Source organism: Glycine max, chromosome 9 (assembly GCF_000004515.6).
Source record: "Glycine max cultivar Williams 82 chromosome 9, Glycine_max_v4.0, whole genome shotgun sequence".
NCBI classification, from domain to species: domain Eukaryota; kingdom Viridiplantae; phylum Streptophyta; class Magnoliopsida; order Fabales; family Fabaceae; genus Glycine; species Glycine max.
This window is the reverse complement of record NC_038245.2, coordinates 10,517,212-10,541,356: the sequence shown is the minus strand read 5'-3', so window position 1 is coordinate 10,541,356 and position 24,145 is coordinate 10,517,212. Positions and strand designations below refer to the sequence as shown.

Here is a 24,145-nt window from a genome sequence, read left to right as displayed (position 1 = left end):
CACTCTTAACTTCTTATACATTCTTAATTTGATTTCTATACATGTAACACATTCTTAATTTTATCCATATGTTTGTAGCGCATTCTTAATTTGGTACTTGCACGATTAAAATCAAATTAAGAATGCAGTGCAAGATAAAGTTTGAGTGAAGCAGTAGATATTTTAGAGGTTTTGTGTCAATATATCAGCTGGCCTTTCGCCTATTTAAAAAAAAAAAAGAGAATTAAACAAATTACTTGTTAATGGTTACAATAAATCAATAATTGGCAAAATGAGCACAGAGAAATTATCTTATCTCTTCATATATGATAATAAATACCACCTAAAAAAGTATCCTTTGAAACCATAAAAACAAAGCCAAATAAGTGAAGAGGCACAACCAATTCATAATTATGATATATGATAACCAATAGGAGAAAGTTGGCAATTTATAATTTTCAACTCCCAGGTAAAAATGGAGGTTACATGACAATTACAGTTTCCAGTGAATTTAGTTCGTATCAGGTTTTAAATTTGGTTGAGTTGATTCATGTGCAATTCACATCCCTTAACAACAGAAGGGTCAAAGAGTTCAAGATCATCCTCCATATCCCCTGCTTCCAACTCCAGCACTTTTAATATTGAATATATATCCTCCCATCTTGGATGAGATTGATCTGCAACCCGAAACTCATGAACTTGTCCATTTAACTCAAGCCAGCTACAACCTGGTGTTTTCTTCAGTCCTCTATCTCTAAGAAAACTCCTCAATTTAGCAACTTTGTCCCACTTTCCTGCTGCAGCATTATATTAGAGAGCAATACATAGTTTCCAGAATTTTTAGGTTCCATATTTATGAGCCTCTGAGCAGCAAGTTCTGCTAAACGGGTATCTGAGTGAATCTTACAGGCACTCAACAAGGGGCCATAAACCCTGGCATCTGACTCCAATGGAACAGTTTTTATTATTTCATTGGCCTCATCAATTTGGCCAGCGCATTCTAGTAGATAAACCATACAAACATGGTGTTCCTGACTAGGTTGGTAACCATATATTTCCACCATTTCCTTGAAAATCTCCTTGCCTTTACTAACTAGGCCCGAGTTAACACAAGCTGTGAGCAGCCCCAGAAATGTTACTTGGTCCGGGTTAATGTTTGATATTTTCATTTGACTGTACGTGTACAACTGAAAACATATAAACCACTCGCCATGTTTAGAGTATGCATTAATCATAGAGTTCCAAGCAATTATATCTCTATGGATACTTTTCTCTTCATCAAAAAGCTTTCTGGCCATTTCTATGCAACCACACTTAGCATAGCTAGTAAGAAAAGATGTCTTAAGGGATTTGAGTGAATCAAGGCTGGTTTTCAACGAGTAACCATGCAAGTAACTAGCATATGTTAGGAATAATTCAAAGATTGAAAGTTAGTTAAATAACAATATTTAGATAGTTACCTACTAAGGGAGTTAGTTGAGTTAGTTACTCCTAACCAATGTTTGTTACCTACTATATAAGCAAGGTTCATAATATTGTATATAGAGTATTATTAAGTTTGCTATCAATACAGTTTTTTCATTCATTCAATTGTGTGCTTTACTTTTGAATGCATTTGAGTAAGTTTAACATGGTATCAAGAGCTGTGAGATCCTACACCTGTGAGGAATGTTAGTTAGAGAGTTGTGATTGTTTGACATCAACAAAATGTGTCTTCTTCCTGAGAGATTCTTTCTATTTTCTTGCAAGTTTTGTGTATAAAGTCTTCTTCTCCACCATTTTTTCGTGAGGTGCGGTGGCTGAGTGAGAGTTCTTGGTTAGAAGAACAACTGAAGAAGAACCAATCATGTACTCGCATTGTGATTGAAGAAAGGAGTAAGGTGCAGATATGACAAGCCCCAATAGTATTGTTCAAGGGTCTCTTCCAGTCTTTGATGGCAAGTTATTTGATAACTGGAAAATCAAAATGTAGGCAATTTTTGGCTTCCAAGATGTGGTTGAAGAAGTGACAATTGGTTTTACAGAATCGAACAAGAATGCCATTGAGGAGCAAAAAATGACCTTTACACAACAACAAAAACTTGATAGCAGGGCACGGTTTCTCATCTACCAATGTGTGAATTCAAAGATAATCAATAAAATCTCCAAAGCTTCCACATCAAAGGAAGCATGGGATATTCTAGAAAAAACATATGGAGATGGAGAGAAGAATAAGATTAAGCTGCAGAGACTAAGAAGCCAATATGAACTTCTCACCATGGAGGACAAAGAATCCATAGCAAATTACTTTGACAGAATTCAACAAGTGGTACACAAAATATTGAGAACTTTGCACCACAATTTAATCATGTAGATATTGCAATTGAGGAGTCAAAGGACTTAGACACAATGTAGATTAAAGAATTGCAACACTCTCTTAAGGAACATGAGATAAGGATCAATGAGAGAAGATCCCATAAAAATAGGCACTTCATGCACGATCCAATTACAAAGGGAAGGGGAAAGCACCATGGAAGGGAAACAAATCAAACACCACCACAAAGAACCGAGAACAAGTGACAGCTGAAGGCAATGAATCCTCCAAAGGAAAACAGCATGGCAAACTTCTCAAAAATTAAACTCCAACAACAACAAGGAGTGGAAGTTCAACAAAAGAAAGGTGAAATGCTACAAATTTCAGAAACTAGGTCATTATGCAAAAGAATTTTGGCAAGGAGAAGGTGCCAAGAACAAACCCAATAATCATGTAAATCTAGCTCAAGATGAAGGCTCAAATTCTATACTTGTATTGCTTATGGCTACCACTAGCTATGAATCATCAAGAGGCTCCTCATGGTATTTCAATTTTGGTTGCTCCACTCATATGACAAGGAAGAAGGATTGGTTCATCAATCTGAATGAATCATCCAAGAGCAGAGTTCACTTTGCAGATGATAGTATATTGACTGCTGAAGGTATTAGAAGAGTAGCATTCAAGAGGAAGGATGGAAAAGACATTGTCGTTGAGGAGGTGTTGTTTGTACCTGGCATGAAGACTAATTTGTTAAGCCTAGGCCAACTACTTGAAAAAAGGTTTGTCATGAGGATGGACAACAATTGTCTCAAAGTGTTTGATAAATACTAGAAACTTGTGATTAAGGAAAACATGTCTCAGAACAAGACCTTTAGAATTGGGATGAATATTCTGAAGCATGAGTTTCTTGCAACCTCAGAAAACAAGATGGAGTGGTTATGGCATCACAGATTTAGTCATCTCAACTTCAAGGACCTATACCTTCCTACCAAGCAAAAAATGGTTGAAGGACTACCTTAGGTGCAAGGAGTGCATTGAATGCGAGCAAGCCAGAAGCAGCTTCAACAAGTATCTTCCCACAAAAGCAATTGAGAAATTTAACATCATACACTTTGATGTTTGTGGCCTTATGCAAGTGGAGACTCCTGGAGACAATAGGTACTTTATCTCTTTCATTGATGATTTAACTATAAAAGTTTGGGTCTACATGGTTAAGGGGAAGCATGAAGTACTAGAAGTCTTTAGAAGATTTAAATGTCTAGTAGAGAAGCAAAGTGGGAAAGTGATCAAGATCTTAAGGACAAATGGTGGGGTGAATATGTCTCAAATGATTTCAAATAGTTTCCTGAAAGTGAAAGGCTACTTCATGAAGTAACACCACCTTACACACCTTAGCACAATGGTACAATTGAGAGAAAGAACACAACAATAATGAATATGGTGAGGTGTATGCTAAAAAGTAAAAACCTACCAAGCTACTTATGGGGAGAAGTTGTATCAATAATAGCTTATATTCTGAATTAATCTCCTACTAAGAGACTTGAAGGTATGTCACCAGAAGAAGCCTAGACTGAATTAAAACTAGATGTGACTCACTTGAGGGTATTTGGTTCAATTTGCTACAAACATGTTCCTGATCAGCTAAGAAGAAAGCTAAATGACAAAGGCACTTAACATATTTTGTTGGGCTATCACTTAATTGGTGGCTACAAATTGTATGATCCAGAGAATGGTCAAGTTACTGTAAGCAGGGATGCAATATGTGAGGAGAGTAAAAGTTAGAATTGGGAAACAACCTCTAAAGAGGGTCAATCCAGGATACTTCTAGAAGAAGAAACCTCAGTTGCACCAACTGTTAGTAGAGATCAAACTATGAGAAGATCAACAAGGATAAGTCAATTGTCATCTCATTTGAGAGACTATGAGTTATTTCAAGACTTAGTAATCAACTAGAAGGTGAACTAGCGCACTTTGCACTTATAGTAGAAGCTGAACCTATTGAATTTGAAAAGGCAGTGGCAAATAAAAAATGGTTAAAAGCTATGAAGGAGGAGATCAATTCTATTGAGAGGAATCAGACATAGGAACTAGTAGATCCTCCTCATCACAAGAAGCCAATAGCACTGAAATGGGTGTACCAGGTGAAGGTTAATCCTAAGGGAGAAGTGGTGAAGTATAAGGTCAAATTGGTAGCAAAGGGTTTCTTGCAGAAGGCGTGAATCAATTATGGTGAAGTCTATGCACCAGTGGCAAGGATTAAAACCGTTAGATTGGTAGTAGCCATTGCAACCAATGCTAACTGGTCCATGCATCAACTTGATGTGAAGTTTGCTTTCCTGAATGGTCCCCTAGAAGAAGAAGTTTATATGCATCAACCACAAGGATTTGAGGTCAGAGGGAAAGAGAGCAAGGTGTACAAGCTCAAGAAGGAATTCTATGGGCTTAAACAAGCTCCAAGAGCTTGGAATAGGAGAATTGATAGCTTATTGTCTCAAATTAGTTTTGAGAAATGCACCTTAGAACATGGAGTCTATGTGAAATGTTGGAAAGGCAGTGAAAAAGCAGAGAAATTGATAGTGTCTATATGTTGATGATTTCCTAATTACAGGCAGCAGTGAGAATGTAATTAACATTTGTCAAAGGTCGGATGATGAATGAATTTGAGATGAGTGACCTTGGACTCCTTACTTACTTTCTGGGAATTGAGTTCAAAGTGACTCAATATGGTACAGTGATGTATTAATCTAAATAGGAAAAAGATCTATTGAAAAGGTTCAACATGCAACAAAGCAATCCAGCAGGAACACCAACTAAAGCTAGACTTGTCTTAAAGAATGATACAGATGAAGATCTAGTTTATCCTACTTATTATAGAAAGACAGTTAGATGCTTGAGATATTTGTGAAATACAAGACCTAATCTAAGCTTTAGTGTTGGGTTAATAAGTAGATTCATGCAAGAGCCAAAGCAGTCTCACTTGTTAGCTGCAAAGAGGATACTGAGATATGTGCAAAGGATAGTGGACTTTGGAATCCTATTTCCAAAAGGAGAGTCTGGTGTAAAACTAGAATTGGTTGGATATTCTGCTTCAGATTGGTGTGGAGACAAGTGTGACAGAAAAAACACAACAAACTATATCTTCTTCTTTGGACGAACACCAATCTCTTGGTCCTCCATAAAGGAACCTATTGTAGCACTCTCTTCTTGTGAAGCAGAGAACATTGCAGCCTCAAAAACTGCATGTCAAGAAATATGGCTAGATGCCTTGATGAAAGAATTTCAAGTGAAGAGTAAAAGAAATGTGAAGCTGCTGGTGGACAACCAATCTGGCATTGATTTGGAAAAGACATCCAACATCTCATGGAAGGAGCAAACATATAGAAACATGGTTTCATTTTTTAAGAGACCAAGTCAGCAATGAGAGGTTGAAACTAGAGCACTGTAGAACTAAAATTCAGTTTGCGGATATTTTTACTAAAGCTTTGAAGTTAGAAAGGTTTAGAGAGTTAAGAGATTCAATTGGAATTGTATGTGTAAATGCAACTTTGAATTAAGGAGGAGTGTTAGGAATAATTCAAAGATTGAAAGTTAGTTAAATAACAATATTCAGTTAATTACCTATTAAGGGAGTTAGTTACTCTTAACCAATGTTTGTTACCTACTATATAAGCAAGGTTCATAATATTGTATATAGAGTATTATTAAGTTTGCTATCAATATAGTTTTTTCATTCATTCAATTATGTGCTTTACTTTTGAATGCATTCGAGTGAGTTTAACAACATAATGTAATGCCCCTATCTTTGCAAAGGTTGGCAAGATGTTAATGACTATAATGAAGTCAACTCTAGTATCGCTCAACTTCAATTTGAAGAATAGAGATAGAGCCTCAAGAGGCTAGTCATGCATTACACATCCTTTGATCATTGCGCTCCATGAAATCATGGTCTTGGCCATTATCAAGCCAAAAATCTTTTGTGCCAAATTCAAGTCATCGCATGCAGAATACATGTCAATAAGAGAATTGTGAATGGATACCTGATAATCTAAACCATTTCTTTTCACATTACCATGCATTTGCTTCCCCAATTCTTATACTTCAGTTGTGTGACTAAACAAATTACAAGGATTGCAGTGAACAAGTCGGGTCTAAAACCTGATCTAACCATACAATATACAAGTTCTAAGGATTCCTTGGGGCACCCATTCCCCGCATATGTTGAAATCATTATGTTCCAGACTACAAGTTCCTCATCAGACATTTTCTCAAACAACATCCTTGCATCCTCTAGACTACCCAACTTTGCATACATTGACAATAGTGTAGTATTCACAATTAGTTCTTCACACAAGTTGCTTAGAATAATAACAACGTGGAGTGATGAGAATCCTAAAACTGTCCAAATACAAGGACCTATGACCAGGAGTAGGACCAAACAGTCAGTGAATACCCTCCAACAAATGATATCAGCCATACTTAACAAGGCCCAAGTAGAGAATGATGAAGGCCTAGAGGCACTACCAAGAATCTTAATTGTTGATGAAGGCCCAAACTAATTTGAAGGCCCATGCCAAATATGTTCTTTTTATATTTCTAATTTTTTCATTGTCATTTTGGCCCAAATTGATTTGAAGGCCCATGTCTATTTCTATTTTTTTTTTGTTCAGATACACTATATGTATGGATTTCGTTTTAAATAGAAGGACTTTTGGCATTTGATAAAATTTTGTGAGAACTTCTCTCTGGGTTCCTCGCTGAACCAATCTCAGACTTGTTAAGGTAATCTTTGTGGCGTCTACCCTGACTTATCTTCCCTCTTTGCAAGTGATGTCATCCAAAACTCTGTAACTTGTATCAAGCAACAGTTAATCTTAACATGTTAATCACAGTAACCGAATTAGGTTGGATGCTTTCTTTTCTCATCCTACAAAAGAGTTGAAATCTTTCCTCCATTTTCCCACTTTCACATGCCTCAAAAATCAAGGTGTTCCAATAACTCAATTCCATCAGAAAATTTCCTTTAACTGGTTCATGCCCATTCAACAAACTATCCATGTCATACAACTCTATCAAAGGTTTTCCCACCAAGTCAAATGCATCCAAACCCATTTTCACCATCTACCCATAAACCATCTTCCCTTATTCATGATACAGAGAAAAGCAAGATCTCAAGACAAAATTGCAACTTTCTTCATCTGGGTACATGGATTTCCTAGCCATCTCCTTATACAACAAAAGGGTCTTCTCATATTCACCAAACTGATGCAAGTTTCTTAAGATTGCATTATAGATAATAGAATCTAGGTATTCAGTGAAGTGGAAGACTTTTTGGGATATGTTCAGGAGTCCAAACTTGGCATAGGAACCCATGAGTTTGGAGGAAAGACATGAGTTTTGGTGGAGGCCATGGAGGAAGAATCTCGCATGGAGTTCTTGAAGAATCAATGGTTTGGTGCAGAGATCCAATATAGAAGAGGAAGTGGTGAAAATTTTTGTTTGGAATTGGAAGAGTGGTGATGTTGGAGATTTTGGGAATGTTAAAGAGATGAAACAAATGGTGGTGAATGTGCAACATGTCTGGTTGAACCTAACAACATCCTACATTAGTTTCTTGATAGTAGACCTAGAGAATTTGAGGAAGGAATATTGTACTGTCAAATGAAATGATCTAAGAAAAAAAACATTCTACGTTAGTTAAAAGGAGTTTCTACCAATAATTATTATAATTTTTATATATTTAAGGACTAAATTATAATATTTATTATTTTAGTGATTAAATTATTACTAGTTTACACATTTGGAAACCAAAATGATCATTTGTCCTTTTTTAATTAACACATTTCGACCTCATTTTAAAAAAAATAATTTCTAGAAACAATTACATAATTGAATTTGACACAATACCTTAAATCAAAACCTTAAAACTCAGGTTTATGGATTGTATTTTCACTTATATGATGTTCAATATTTCCATTCCTATCCGATGTGTAACTTCACCGTACACTTCTATTCCAACAAAAATGATCGTTGTTGATTGGTAAATCGAGTCTAATCTTAAAAATAGAACTCGTCCAAATCAATTTCAGATTGGATTGAATTTGTGAACTAAAGTGGATTATGCTCATCCCTAGATATAACAGCTCTGGATATATATTTAGTTGAATACAAACATTCATATTTATATATATATATATATATATATATATATATATATATATATATATAAATCTAAATATTTATATACACATCTACTAATATATATTTTGGTAAAATTAAAATTAATAATTTAGAAATATAGTAAAATATATAAAATTTATTTAATATAACCTTAACAAATCAGGTATTATGTAAATTATTTATTTTTAACAAATCGTTAATTTTCAAATTTGATTTGTATTTCAATTTAAATTATATTTTCTTAACGAGTTTTAAATATGAAGATTTATTTCTAAATCAAATCAAATTAATCCAAATGAAAATTAATTTTATTTCCCATAATTCTAAATATAATATCTCTGAATTGATTTTATTCTTATAAAAACATTAAGTTTTTAGGTGCATAGCTCTAGAAGTTTGACAAATGTAAATTTGATAAAAAAACAAATTAATTAATTATAAAAAAATATATCTGTCCACTTTGTAGAATGAAAACAACGGGTCACATCTCTGTATCTCGTGAATCATACATCAACTGAGTTGGCAGATTCCAGGCCTCTCAAGTATTTTCCTTAAATCACTCGTTCACCCAAATGAATTTAAATAAAAAAATAACAACAAAACAAAAAGAAAATTTATAAACAAAAAAAGAAAACAATGCCTGGTCCATTCTTCACATCCCAGTAACCCATTCATTCCCGAATAGATTCCATTTTGAATCATGCAATGCAACACAATCTCAAAACCTCATTCTCAACCTTGAAACAATTGCTGCCCTACTTACCTCGCCTCTCAAAAACCAAAGGACATGGAAATTGAAATCCCTCCCTTCTTAACTCCTAAATCTCAATATTAATAATAAAAGTATAAAACGTAACTACTCTAAACTTAACTCTTTTTTTTTTCTTTTGCATGTAATTTTTTTTAGACAGTCACATTTGTGGGATGATTAGAAATCAAATATAGACACTTTTTCAACAAAAATCGAACCTCTAAAGTAACTCCATTGCATTTTTAATCTTATGGTTAAATTGTATGTATTTTTTATTTTTCATTTTTAAATTATTAAATTTATATTTTTAAAATTAAATAAATATGCTCTATTTTTCAAAATTTCACTTAATTTTTATTTAAAATATTCATAAAATTGTATAAAAAATATAAGACTTTTACTAAATTTTTTATTTCTAACTTTTTAAAATTATTTCATATAATTAAATATTCATATTTCAATAGATAAAAGCTGATAAAACTAAATTTACTCAATTTAAGAAGAACTTATTAATTAAAAAACTGAAAAATTAAAATTACTCGAAATTCAAACTTTTTTTGGGCAGAATTCGTAATTCAAACTTAAAATTAATAATAATAATAATAATAATAATAATAATAATAATAATAATAATAATAATAATAATAATAATAATTTATTATATATCATTAATGTAAATTTTACATGGTCAACAATTCAGAATTTGTTATAAATATAAGTTTTAAAATAATTATTATAATAATCAACCACCTTACCTTAAATAGTTATGCATAATTAAATCACATTTTTTATATAATTTTTGCATTCTAATTCAATCAATAATAACAGTAATTTAATATTACCTTCTCTTACACCATAGTATACACTGTACCGTCTGCATTTGTGTTGTGCGTCACAGAATCCAAGTGTCAACAGTGAGTGAAGGATATATCCCTTCTCACTGACCCCATCATTAGCAATTTTCAAACACAAGATCTCTCTCTCCATCTTCCCCATCATCTCTTCTACCTACTTCTTCTCCTTTTGTGCAACTTGGCCTCTGCTCAATAACACAGATTCTATATCCTTTGTGTTGTGTTGTGTTGCTCACTCTAAAAAAGTAAGAGAGAGAGAGAGAGGGGGGACAACATCCCACCATTTGTGGCTGCCCTCTATTTTAGTCCCTAGCCTCAATCAATCATGCCATCAGGTGCTAAGAAGAGGAAAGCTGCCAAGAAAAAGAAGGAAAAGGAAACTGAAATTAACACCAACCCTTCAACAACCAACCCTCAAGGTACTGACTTTCACTGTGCACTACTCAACTTTATGCATGCAAAGCTTTAACCCTTTTCAATTTTTTTTTTTTTTTAATTTTTGGGCAGATGGGTATCTTTTAATTGTTCTCTTCTTGCATTCAGGGGGGAATATTCAGCTTGCAAATCTTTTTCATTCAATAAAGATTAGATTTTACTGTGTAACTGTGAATGATTTAATGATTGATTGTGTTTTGGGGGGTAATTGGAGGGGTGGGGGGTAATTCAGTTGGTTTATTGATTGATTGATAATGGTAGTGAAACTGATTGATTCAATGATAAATGTTAGGGAATGATGAGGTGAAGTCACAGTCTCAGGACGAGAAAGGAAGTGATGGTGGTGAGGGTGGTTCACCAGCACATGGTGAACATGATCCTGCATTCAATGAAGAGGAGGAGGAGAGGGACCCTTCAGCTGCTCAACCATCTCATGCTGCTTCTTCTTCCAAGGACTTGGAGGAAGCCCCTGGTGATGCTAAGATCGATGAAACTGAAGGACGAAAAGAAGGTATTGTTGTGATACAGTGGGATATGAAATCTGAGGGTTCTGAGAGCAAAGATGTGATTGTTGGACATGTTGAGTCTGCCAAGGAATCTGATCATGGGAACGGGAATAGGAACTACAGCAGTTCAAGTTCAAGCGATGAAACCGGAACCTTAAAGAACTCAAAGAATGAGTCCCATAATTCAGTAAATGAGACAGTTGGATTTGATGAGTTGGTTAAAACCATGGACTCTTTGCATGCCAAAATGACGTCGATTACTCAAAATGTGCTGGTTGAGGAGACTGGTGATTCGGTTGTGGAATCTTCTGCTGATATAGCTAAAGTAGTGGCTGCTGTACCTGAGGTACAAACCATTGATAATAATAATGCTTTATTGGAGAAATCTACAGGATCTCAAGTAGAGGCAACTTATCTTGCGGTGGAGAAAAATGAGGATAAAGAACATTCCTCCTCTGATGAAAATGTAAGAACAATAAGTTTGGAGGAACCTAAGCCAAGGGAATTTGACAGTGAAGTATCAGCATCAGTGTCTCAGAGTCCTATCCCTGAATCTACTATTGATGCAGAACATGTTAAAGATTCTGATACTCCAGAATGCTCTGATAATCAGGTTCTTACATTTTTCTTATGCATGTATTATATATATAAGTTTAACTAGACACTTTTGGCAATGATTTTATTTTTGACAATTACTTTAAATCTTTTTCTTTGCTGAATCAATCGTTATGCAGCCACTTGTAGCATCAGTTCCACCTGTGGTGCAAAAGACTTCCTGGTTGAGTTGCTGTGGACTGTTTGATGTTCTGTCAGGTTCCAACAGATAAGTTCAGGTCGGGAATTATTGTCTTCAAAAATCATATTTGTTTGAAACTTGAATACTCAGCCTTCATGTATGATATGTATGCTGGTTTTTATGGTTGTGTTTTATCCATTAATGGGATATGCAATGGAAAAATTAAGAGATAACATACCTGTGCCCACTGAAAATCAATATTAGAATATTAGAGTAAATCATACTGTATTCAGGAAACAGGGATAAATGATTTTAAGTTTAAATTAATTTGTGGCTGTTGGTTTGGAAAGGACAGTACATTTTGAAACCCGCAAATATTTTTACTCGGTCATAATATTACTGGTAATATTGATGCTTTGAGGTCAAAGAAGTGAAAATAGCTGTTTAAAGATTTGGTTGACCTGAAATTTTAAGTTGTTATATATAAGCTCTAGGATAGATATTGTTATTCACTCTCTGACAAGTGCTATTGAGCTTGAAGTTGCAATAAAATATTGTCTTAAATTAAAGTTACCTCAAGGCTCTTGGTATTTGCTCAAGGCTCGAGACAAACTTGTAATAAAATTCAATTTCAAGTGTGGGGTTGGTGAAGATCAAATTTTAGGCCACCTGGTCAATGATATTTTGGCATAGTCCAAGAACTGTTTGACCTTAGACTCTAGGATTAATTGACAATGACTTTTTTTGACCTGTCCCTAGAGGCTTTATTTATGCCTTGGGAAGATATTTATTGCTTGTCAAATTCAATTAGCTAGAAGATTGAAATTGCAATTTATCAGAATGTTATCTCTCTGTTAAATTGTGTTTGATGAAATGAAATCAATACTTAGTGTTAGGAATTCTTTTGCAATTTGTCTTGATTGCCGAATACAGAAATATACATAGTTGTTGCCTTGGTGGTTTCTATTATTCAGTCTTTAGTCTTGTGCTCTCGTGCTTTTAACCTGAAGATTTTGGTGTGGACTGTGAGCACTAGCTTTTGCAGTCTTAAAATATGATTTTTAATTTTTTGTTGTCTGAATTGTGCTTTAATTCCTGCTGCAGATAAATTTAAGAAATAGAAAAGTCTATTATAAGGCATTTGTTTTCTCTACATGCTATCTTTATGAATCAACAATCTCAAAAGTTTAAGCTACTACAGTTGGTGGCTAGAGTCCTAGCGCAGAAGACTCAACCCTTGGATTAGTTCTATATTTTGAAATCCTAAAGTCCTTAAACCAATATGTTAATGCATTTTTTTGTTATCAAGTTTGATGGGATGAGTTTACATACATAAATTTTGGAAATAATAATAATTGATGAAACTCTTTCTCTATGTTAGATATCCAAATAGGATAGGCTTGTTTGAGTTGTTTCTGTATTGGGCTTGGTTCTGTTGGTTGGAAGTTAGTTACCATGTGCTGAAGATAAGAAGGAATTGGCTACTTTTTTTACATACACTTTTAAATGGGAAATAAGTTAGCAGCCTTTGCTTTAGTGTTTATGGAATTGAAAAGCTCTCTGGTTTGCTGTAGTTTAGCATTTTGATTGCCTGCGTAATATAAGGAGGTACAAAAGAAAACTATCACAGTTGTGTAACTCCAGTACCAGTTTCTGTTGTGAATGTATTTTAAAATTAAATTCCATTTTTCATATTGCTGTCGGATGCACACAGCATGATACTTGTGATTCCTGCAAAAATAATACTTGAGGTTCTTGATTTTACATAGCATGATACTTGAGATTCCTGCAAAAATAATACTTGAGATTCTTGATTTTACCAGGATTAATTTTGCTAAACTTTTTATAGGCATTAAAAATCAGGAGTTGCTTTGACTGCTGTATAAATACTACTTTAGCATCTATGTATGTTGCCAGTTGCCATATTATAATGGACTCAATCTTAATTAACTGTAGCTAACTATAGCACTCGTACAATTCCTCTGCTTTGTACTACAAAGTTAATACAGAAATCATCCTTTTTGTCATCTTGTCCCAAAATGACCAACAAATGACAATTTGTTGTCAATATATTTAACAAAATTAGGATTCTACTTAAAAATGAGTCCTAGTTACCATTGGAAAATGAGCCTAATTAGTACCAATAGGATGTATCACTGGGAGGGCTTGATGTATGATTCTGAATCCAGAATTTTTGTTGTCATTTGGATTACTATATGAATGTGGCACTAGGAGGGCATGACTATTCCGGAATTAATAAAGTGTCTACTTATTATTCTGCAGCCTGAATCTTGGTAATGGTTTCAACTGAGGTGAGGGAGTATTCTTATTTGTGGGCCGCAAAAAGATTGTTAGTGCATTTTCTCTTGATTCTATATGTGAAAATGATATATATCTATCCTTTTTTTTCTGTCTTGGCTAGTGATTCTTGTAACACAAGTATGGATAGATATCCATAACTATTTCCATTTCCCTTTTTCTAATGTATAAGTGTGTTGTAGAACGAGTATATGATTCTGGTTCTTTGACTTCTTTCACCAGCTACGGCTAATTTTTCTGATTGAAATTTTATTAGTAGGATATTTTGGTCAATTCATAGATTCATTCTTTGCTGATGTTGTAGATATTTTGTTTGGTCTTGATAGTTCTTTAGTGGCATGATGCCAGTGGTTTGTTCACGTATTTTGATAAAAGAATCAATTTTTTCACAGAATTTATTTATGGAATTTCTCCAACAAATTTTTGTGCTAATTCAGTCCTAACTTTCATTTATTTATTTTGAGCAACTGTTCTTTCTTTTCTATTCTTCCGGGTAGAGTGCATTTTAGAATTGAGAGAGCAGATTTTATAGGTTTCAAGGGTTAGGACAGCCTCTCCGCTTGTTTGTATATTCTATATATCCATCAATTTATGAGTTGCTTTTACTCATTCTATAATTCTGATTTTGGGGGATTATTAGGGTAGTATCAGCATAGATTTTAAAATCTATATTTTGTTGACAACATTGGCCATTTGCTTCTCTTGCAGTAATACTAGCACGATCGAGGATATCATCTGATGGATCAAACTTATATAAACATAGGAGTACTTCGTCGAGAAATTTTTTTGATATTTTAATGTAGATTTCTTGTTAAGATTTTCCAAAGAATAATGGGCAGAGACCCAACTACATAATTCATGAGGTTTATCAAAGGTTTGTTGTAGTATTTGTGTTAGCAACAGTTTCAGCTAAATATACCTTAGTCTTTAAAACTGTTCAAATTACATCTTTGTTAGTCTACAATTATTGTCATTCTCTTAGTTCTGCTTATCTTCCTCTTTTTCACAATGTAACCTTGAAATTTCTTTAGGAAGATTTAGTGTTGATAATCTTGTGAGCTTATGAAACCAGTTTAATTTGATCATGGAATCAACTTCGGATAAAAGTAATGTATAATTGGCATCCCTAGCCGAGTCTGTTGGGGTTTCAATGACCCTTTTATCGTCCCCAAAAGTGTGTTTAGATTCGCATTAGATGATTCAGGATCATGTTGAAATGTCAATTAATGTTGATTTTAGGTATCTGCTCACGATTTGATTTCACGTTGAAATAACTTAATTTTTGTGTTAAATAAAAAAAGTTATATTAAATTTTGGTGTCATGATAGTTGGCACCTAATTTTTTCAAACAAACATCATTTTTCTGTGTCTCTCCCTTCCTATCACTTGTAATACTTATTTTTTTTTTCTTTTATTTTTCTCTCACTTGATGTCAATAAGCATCTTCAGTGTTCAAGTATTATTTTCCTAAATTTTGTTACTGAGTTGCTTTTAGAATCAGAATATCTAAGAACATCTAACCAATTGTTGATATCCTGATGGATTTGGGTTCACATCCTTTAAGTAAGATTTTGATCTTGTTAATAGAAATAATTTGGTAGGAATGAAAGATCATACTAAAATATTTTTTTAGTGGAGGTTAGTTATTAATAGAGTCAGAGAATATTTTGTATTAATTACATGATTACTCAAAATGAATAAAAACATTTAAATATAAATCATATCATTTCAATTTAAAAGAGAAATTAACAAAATTACAAAATTAATTTCATTAAAAATCAATTTTGTAAATATTCATTGAAACACACTTGTGTTGGGTTGTGCGTGTCCCAGTGCTTAGGGTGTTTTTCCATTCTTGATTAATTCGAGATGTTTTCTTTAGCGTAGCGACAACTTTTTTTTTTTTTTTTTTCATTTTTTCACTTGTCTTAGGTCGCATGATACTGTGGTGTCATGTGAGTTGTTTAAACTCTTTTCTAAATTTCCTGACACTCATGTGACACAACAAAGTTGTGCTCGTCTTTTTTATTTGTTTTAAAAAACTTGTCCAATTTGCCACGTTTCAAATCAACATGAAATATGCACCATGCGCTCATACTTGGGTAAATGATTTATTTAACAGAAAAGTCCTGTTTTCGAAAACCTTATGCTCCTATAATTACTTTACTTTACTACGAGTCTTTAATCTGATGGATTAGAAATACTTGTGATAGAACAAAAAAATGCATGAATTATGTGTCTATATCTCGTGCAACTTGTTATTTTTTTTTCTCATAAGAGTTGTTGACAAGTGTTTCAAGAATATTAATTGATAAATTAATAAATAGAATGTTTTCAGTAAAAATTATAGAGAGATTACAGGGATAAGAATGTGTTATTAATATTTGAATTTACTTCATATGCCACTTTGTTGAATTATTCAAGTTAATGTCCAAAATCTTAAAATCCCAAAGTCTACAAAACTATCTTAACTGGGAGAGACAAGAAAATTAGCAGTGAAGAATTGAAAAATCTGAAAATGACGATGAGGAATGATTTCAAATAGTAGAGTTTGATGAGAATGGAAAAGGGAGAGAGTCAATGACAAAATTAACGATGCTGGTGGGATTTTGAATTTATTACACATGCAGCATCATATTTTGTAAATGGCCATTGCTGTACATGAATTCATGAAATCTTTTTCTCAAGATGATCATTACGCTCAAAAGTTAACTCGATGTACTCTTGTGTATGTTTCACTTTCACCTTTGGCTTTTGTTTGCATACTACATTTCGTTCAGAAATGCTGATAAAGGATAAGAGGTATGTAGTCAGGAAGAGTTTTACTGCAGCTCTACAGTGGACCTAAATGTTCCAACTTAGGCCTACCAAAAAAAAAAGCGAGCTTTAGGCAGGGATTAGTCTCAAAACTCAATACTGTCTACTCATTGTTCTGTTTGTACGTCTTTTTCCATTGTGGACGGGTCTACATATAAGAGGTTTGTTTTAGTTTAACCAAGATAAGTTGGATTCTTACATATACATTCTCATTTAATATTTGAAAGAAAAATTTTGTTGCTTATAGTGATTATACTCGTTGTGAACATTATTGTCTCTAATGAAAGACATATATGATTTATAGCAGAAAAAACAAGGGGTTAATTGGCAACGTCATTTCTTCACTGAGACATTTAATTGATAAGAATTTAGGCTCGATGTGTGACCAACAAGTCATGAGTTTGTGGCATGATTGAAGTTTGAGAACTCGATACTTGAAAGTTGTGTGTGTTAATATTTAAATTTTAAAAGTTCATGATAACCATGCAGTTTAAATTATATGAATTGTTCTCATATTTTTACTTGATCATTTCAGAAAATCAATTATAACTTATCAATTAATATTTGTTATAATGGTCACCTACCAAAATGTTGATATAACTAAACTAACTACATTTTTAAGTGGTTATTGTGTAATTGCTCCTTATGTGGATATATACCACATTTCGCAAACTATGCTCAATAATTTGTTGTGTGCCCAATTACTGGTTTGCCGGGAGATCTCTGTCTTAAAATTGCCAAATCTTGTTGAGTGATCGTACACTAGCTAGGTGGCATGTAAGATTTGTGTCTCTCATTTCCATCTCTCAGAATCTAATTATCATCTATAGAAGTGCCTAATTTGGATAAATGCAATTTGGGCAATTCCTAAAAATCTAGCTTGCCTCAATTATGAAACGATCTATGGAGAAATGTAACACCCTTATGGGCAATTCCATATATGTCCTGACAACGTGGGTAGGCAATTTTTTTTTTTTTTAGTGAATCAGAATCTTTCTCGAGCGAAATCCAAGAATTAATTTCTAAGATTTTGAGATTTATTTAAAAGATTGACCTTTTTTAATATATATTTTTTTATATGCACGGATTAGAGATCAAACTCATAATTATATGTATTGATGGATAGGCATTTTTTTGTTGACATGTTCATCACGATTAAAAAAAAAGTTCTACCACTTCACATGGTGACACATGAGATGCGATATGAAACTGCAGAATACAAAAGCATCTTAAAGGGTGAATACGGTTAGAGTTACTTAACTCTTTTTTTATGATCATATAATGTCATTATTTTTTATGAATTTTAGCAATTTTCACTTTAATAGTTTGTCTCTTTAAAAATTTAAAATTAGTTTCACAAATTATTCCCACATATTTGTTTTTATAATGTAAAATGCAGGTTCTTGTAAAAAAACTGTTCTTATGAATTTCACTTCATGTGATTCTAATGATAAAATTGTTAAAGAAGATTCTTAAGCTTAAGAATTACGCAAGCAATTCTCAATGGATATGTTGATAGTAAAAAGTAAATAAAGAGATGTTCTGTTATATACTAACTAAAATCTACCCCTAATTGAAAAAAAAAAGTAATTTTATCTACTTAAACTTGAAACAATAACAATTGAGTTCCTAATTAATAACAAATCACTAACATAATAACTACTAAATAACTACTAAGTAATAGAAAATAAAACAACTAATCCTAAAAACTTGGTCAAATAATTAATAGAAAATAACAAACTAACAGGCAACTACTCATATACGCTCAACACTTCGTCTTGTATCAGTGGTCGATAAGTCCAAGTTTCTCTCTCAGTAGCTCAAGATTTAATGTAGTTGTATCCATGTCTATCTAAATGCTCTCTTTTTCAACACACATTGACTTTGCTTCAATAGCTATTCGTGCAACTTCCTTGAAATTTCTTGCAGCAATGACAACTTTCTTTTCTGCTTCTAGTTCTAGGACTCTTTTGTCTATGAAAATAATTCTCTGCTTGAAGGATGTTATACCTTGTTGGATGCTTGACTGCATCTCTTTAAATCCAAAGACAATTTTATTTATCTTATATTCTACAACTTCTAATTTAGAGTCATTGTATGCTATCTCCATTTCTTTTTTGTTTAATTAAAGCAATGAGTTGTTCCAATTCATCCATTAACACATCCTTTCTTTTACAAAGAATCTCTTTTTCTTTTTTGTCATTCTAGATTGAATGCTCAATGATATTATTCAATTCTAAACGAGCTTCATTCATAAATTATGATTCAATCTCCAACTCCATCTTTTTAACCTTCAAGGCGTCAGAGGATGAAAGCCATTGGTCCATTTCTTTTGAATACAGTGACGATGCTCTCTTCATGGCAGAATTCGCATTATTTAAAGCATTTGTTGCATAATGATTGAATGAGATTGTGCATTGTTCCTTAACAACTGCATGATGAAAATGACCTAATCTTTTGTGCCAGATTTCTGTATTGTTTACAGTAACTGGATAGGCTGTTTGCTCCTCCTCCAATATATGGATCAAATGAGAAACTTTTGTCTCTCTCATTTTAATATTGAAAATTTCCTTGTCATTGACATCTTTAATCAAACAATGCTTATTTTCAACTATGACTTTAAACCCCTTCTCAATTGATTGTCCCACACTTGCCAAGTTTTGATAAATCTCAGGTACATACAAAATATCATAAATTAATTTTCTACCTGCATAACTTTCAATGGCTATAGTTCCCTTTCCTTCAACAGCGATAAAATCACCATTGCCAATTCTAACTTTTGATACCTGTGATTTGTCCAATTTTCTAAAAACCTCTTGATCGTGGGTCATGTGGTTGGTACAACCACTATCCACTAGCCAACATTCACTTGAGTTGTTGCTTGTAGAACTTGTTGCTACAAAAAATTGTTTTTCTTCTTGTTGATTTGCAACTTGAACAACATTCTTTTGTTGAAAATTACTTTTGCAAATTCTAACTTGATGCCCCAACTTGTTGCACTTTTCACACTTAACATCAAGCTTCTCCAACATTTGAAAGAAGGATGACCCATTCTGCCATAGTGCTTGCAAAGAGGAAATTCTTTGTTGTCTCTATTATTGTTGCTAGTGTTAGCTGCTGCTTCTTGGGTGTTGAAATTTTTCTTCTTGTATTTCTTCCACTTTCTTTTCTCTCCTTGGTTAGTTTGCAATTTAGCTTGCAATGCTCCTTCCATAAAACCCCCAACCCTTATTTTTCTTCTTTGCTCCTGGGCTTGTAAAGCATTTACAAGTTTTGCCAAGGTAAGTTTTGACAGATCTTTAGTATTCTCCAAGGATGTAATAGTAGCCTCAAATCTTTCAGGGACAGTCACCAGTATTTTCTCAACTATTCTTGAGTCGGAAAAATTAGAACCAATCAATCTTACTTTGTTAGCAGTGTTAAGAAGCCTGTTAGCATACTCTTTAATTGTTTCAGACTCCTTCATTTTCTACATCTCAAATTCTCTAACCAGATTTAGGTCTTGCATTCCTTTAATTCTTTCATCTCCTTCGTATTCATTCTAGAGGAAACTCCAGATTTCATTTGTTGATTTGATCATCATGATTCTAGTGAAAATTTCTTTTGAGACAACAACAAACAAAGTAGCTTTTGCCTTTGACTTTCTTGCTTTCATTTCTTTTTTATTTTTTATCTGAGCCATTGTTGGATTAGTTGGTAAGGAAAGAACTTCATAGTCTTCCTCAATAGCTTCCCAGAGATCATTTGCCTCCAGATGTGCCTCCATTCTCGCTGCCCAAATTTAATAATTGTCACCATCAAACATAGGTGGTGCTAGTGCTGTGTATGGTGTTTTAGAATTCATCCATCAGATGAATTGAAGCAATGTGTTTATGCTCTTTTTGTGATGGATATTATTCAGTTCACTCACATGTCCTTCTTAAGAAGAAGGCTCTAGATACCAATCTGTTGTAAAATAAGCATAACTCACAAAATTAAGGGAGATGAACACACACATTCTTATTGAATGACCATTTGTTTAAATACAGATTTATTGTAACAAAAAGAAGCAATAATAATTGACTTCCTAAATAATAACAAAACACTAACATACCAACTACTAAGTAATTGAAAATAAAACAATTAATCCCAAAAACTTGGTCAAACAATTAATAGAAAATAACAAACTAACATGAATCTACTGATACACATTCAACATATTCATCCATCGGATCCAAACCGTTTTATGAACTCTATATAGCAATTACCTTCGACAATTAGTAAAACTATGGTAAAATATTTTGCCGCATTTGATGAAGGAAATGTCTAAATCTATTCATTTGTGTTTCACTTAATCTTATCATTATTATTGTTCAAATAAATGTTTGACAAATTTGCTCTCATTCTCTTCTGCTCATATTGAGAGTCTTGGGTTGGAATGTGGGTAGAATTCTATTTGGTTGCACTGATAAAAAATTGTTTGTAACTAGGGTTGGCCGAATAACAAGTGAGCCAAAAAGTAAATATTAAGAAAATTATTTGTATTTTAAATGAGAGAATTATATATTGGATTTTTTATTAATATATATGATTATTTTTAAAGAAAATGTGATCTTTTTATTTTATAAAAATTAAAGACATATTTTTTTATTGATAAACTTAAGAAGTTTTTAATTAGTTTATCTTTAGGCTTGCTTGTAACAATCATATGCATGGATTGCATCCAGGAAACATGTTACAGCTTTATTACCTGAGTGAGGGTCAAAGGAGTAAGGACCCTTAAAAAGGTATCTAAATTCTAAAGGCAATTAACTTAATTTTACTCTGAGAAAAAGAATATTTGTATTCTAGTTTGCAAGTGTTTTTAAAAGACCAGTAAATTTCTGTTTGAATAATCTTTTCAATGAAAAAGAAGAAGAAAAAAGGGATAGTGAATTTAACTTGTTACGCTTTGTGATACAGCGTGCCTCTTATGTTATTATGTCTATAGTGGCTGCGGGACCTTGAAGAAATTAAAACGGAGAGCAATTCAAAAAATAAGAAAATAAATTTAAAATAATTATCTTAATGGTGATTTGTAATTAAATGTTACTGTAAAAGATGCTTCAGAAGATATTATTTGTTAATATTTTTGTATACAACTTATTCTTAATCAATACAAATCCAACCATGTAATAAATCACACCTGTTTGTAAATGGGAAGACTATATTGGACCAAAAAAAAAAAAGAATAAATCATAGGTAAGAAAAGACGAGAAAAAAAAATTAGGACAATCACAGCATCACATCTCTCAACCATCAATTTCATCTCCTATATGCAGCAGCACCATGAATAGCAGCTATGTAGAAAAGCTGTGTAGCTGAAAGGATAATCATAAAAGCTTCCATTGTTTTCTGCAAAAATTGGACATCATTCCAAATTAAGCTCTTTTAAAAGGGACTTTATGGCTGATTAAAATCTATAAACTACCACAAACATAAGATATGATACTAAATACAATTTTCATATCTTACCAGGCGAGCATTTCTGCCGGTAAGCTGAATCTCTTTGCAGGCAAAGCTGCACAAATTATGTTAGTCATATCAGTAACTTTGATACAACAAAAGCTGTTTTATCAATGCAAAACATTTTTTTTTTAATTTCTTTCTTTCTGTGGTGGTTTGTATCACTAAAAAAAATATCATATCTTCAAAGACAAAAATTGATCTTTAAGCTTGCTTCTATTAATTGTTATAAATTTTTTTTTATCAGAAATTTATTTAATTTGTTAGAATAAACATCATGACTTTATACTAGTAGTACAATACTTCATGCTATATATCACTTTATCATAGACTCATAATATTAATACTAATAAACAAGTTTTTGTTAGATAAAATTTATATTAACTGGAAAATCCGAATGATTAATATTTTTTGTTTCTTAGGAAATGACCTTTTTTTTTCAGTGTACGGAGTTGGAGGAAGAGATTACCCCATGGCAAGAACAGTAAGAGCCCACGCAATGGAAGCAACTGAAGCCGCAGATGGCAAGCTCTCTGAAGTCCATGAACGGACATGATTGACTCCTGAAATGATTGATCCAACACCAGCAACTCCAGCAATCAAAGCAAATGTCACAAAGAATCCAGTGGCAGCATTTCCCATAGGAAAGTATATGGGTGAAAAATGAGCAGGAAGATCAAATCCTGGACCTGCACGTATATAGTTCCTCACAATATTATTACACTTAACAAGTATTAAGAAAATGTTTCTTTAGTTCACACACCATTAAAAAAAATGTTAGTTTATTTTTAGTGTATTTCTTTGTATAGGACAAATTATTTATAAAAGTATAATAGTTTAATTTTTATGTACTATCAGTGTAAAAAATTTATGTTGCCAACTAATCAAAAATCATAATAAATATAACATAAAATAATTATTATAAAAATTAATAAATATTTATTTTACATCATAATTTATAATTGGATGAACGGATATATTATTTACTCAAAATAGAAAACAATTTTTCAGTGTTAAAATTACAAAGAATGGAGGGGACAAGGAAAAGATGGGGACACTTTACCTATAACAAAGCCATGATCTATGGCTCTGTTCATGGCCCATCCACCAATGCCTAACACTATGACATACATGCAGAAGTTGAGCCCCAAAAGAAGGGTGGCAATGGGCTTCATTTGGTCGGTCGCCATCTATGTACTATGGTTTCTAAGACAAGGGGGAAAAAAAGCTGCTAGGAACAAGCAGAAAGAGGTAGGGGAATTATTTCAGAACCCTAAAAAGTTGTGTAATTCAGGACATGGGTATGTTTTATGTGCAAGTGAGGGCTCTTATATATATATATGAGAAGTTTATTAGATGAAAGGTTTTGTTCTTTACTTGCTAAGGCTGCTTAAAAAGGCCAATGCACGGTTGTAAAGATAATAATTCTCCATGCTTCAAATTCAAGGCAAGAGGAAAAATGCTTGATCCTGATTCTTACTTGCCTCAAATTTTCAGTTTACTTTGTTTATTATTTTTAGTATTAGTACCTTGTTGAAGGGCCTAGTTGTCCGTTTTCCTAGGCAAGTGATATTCTTTGCCTTCTGTGAACTCTTGCAAATTGCAGTAATTATGTGTTACCTGAACTCTTCCAAAAATTTACACTAATTGATATGTAAATATTTTTTTTGTCTTGATCGTTTAAATTATCAGGAAAAAAAGACCCTGACTAATTTGAGTTTGACCGAGAGATAAATAAAGTCTGATCAATAATTATTTCTGTTAAAAATCAAATTCAAATAATATTCAAACGAT

General features: G+C 32.8%; 2 protein-coding genes and 1 pseudogene across 4 annotated transcripts; 1 reads left to right on the top strand and 2 right to left on the bottom strand.

The window, feature by feature from the left end:
- Window positions 1–44: 44 nt before the first annotated feature.
- LOC102661434 (pentatricopeptide repeat-containing protein At2g20540-like) lies at window positions 45–10,196 on the bottom strand (annotated as a pseudogene).
- LOC100781444 (uncharacterized) lies at window positions 10,052–14,992 on the top strand. Of its 3 annotated transcripts, none has more exons than XR_001382626.3 (5): window positions 10,052–10,473; window positions 10,782–11,608; window positions 11,730–11,828; window positions 14,015–14,081; window positions 14,759–14,992. XR_001382626.3 is itself a non-coding variant. In XM_041004886.1 (5 exons), exons 1-3 carry the CDS (start codon window positions 10,380–10,382, stop codon window positions 11,820–11,822), a joined length of 1,014 nt encoding a protein of 337 aa, XP_040860820.1. In that variant the 5' UTR covers window positions 10,052–10,379; the 3' UTR covers window positions 11,823–11,828; window positions 14,015–14,043; window positions 14,759–14,992. The 3 variants fall into 3 exon arrangements, 2 of the variants coding, with proteins under 2 accessions (XP_040860820.1, XP_003533837.1); XM_041004886.1 differs by having other exon boundaries at window positions 14,015–14,043; XM_003533789.5 differs by lacking the exon at window positions 14,015–14,081.
- Window positions 14,993–21,938: 6,946 nt separating this feature from the next.
- LOC100780911 (membrane protein PM19L) lies at window positions 21,939–23,671 on the bottom strand. The gene is made up of 4 exons (XM_003533788.5): window positions 23,415–23,671; window positions 22,821–23,040; window positions 22,361–22,406; window positions 21,939–22,240 (listed from the first exon to the last, which is right to left on the bottom strand). The coding sequence occupies exons 1-4, from the start codon at window positions 23,539–23,541 to the stop codon at window positions 22,151–22,153; spliced, it is 483 nt and encodes a 160-aa protein (XP_003533836.1). The 5' UTR covers window positions 23,542–23,671; the 3' UTR covers window positions 21,939–22,150.
- Between the last annotated feature and the right edge of the window lie 474 nt (window positions 23,672–24,145).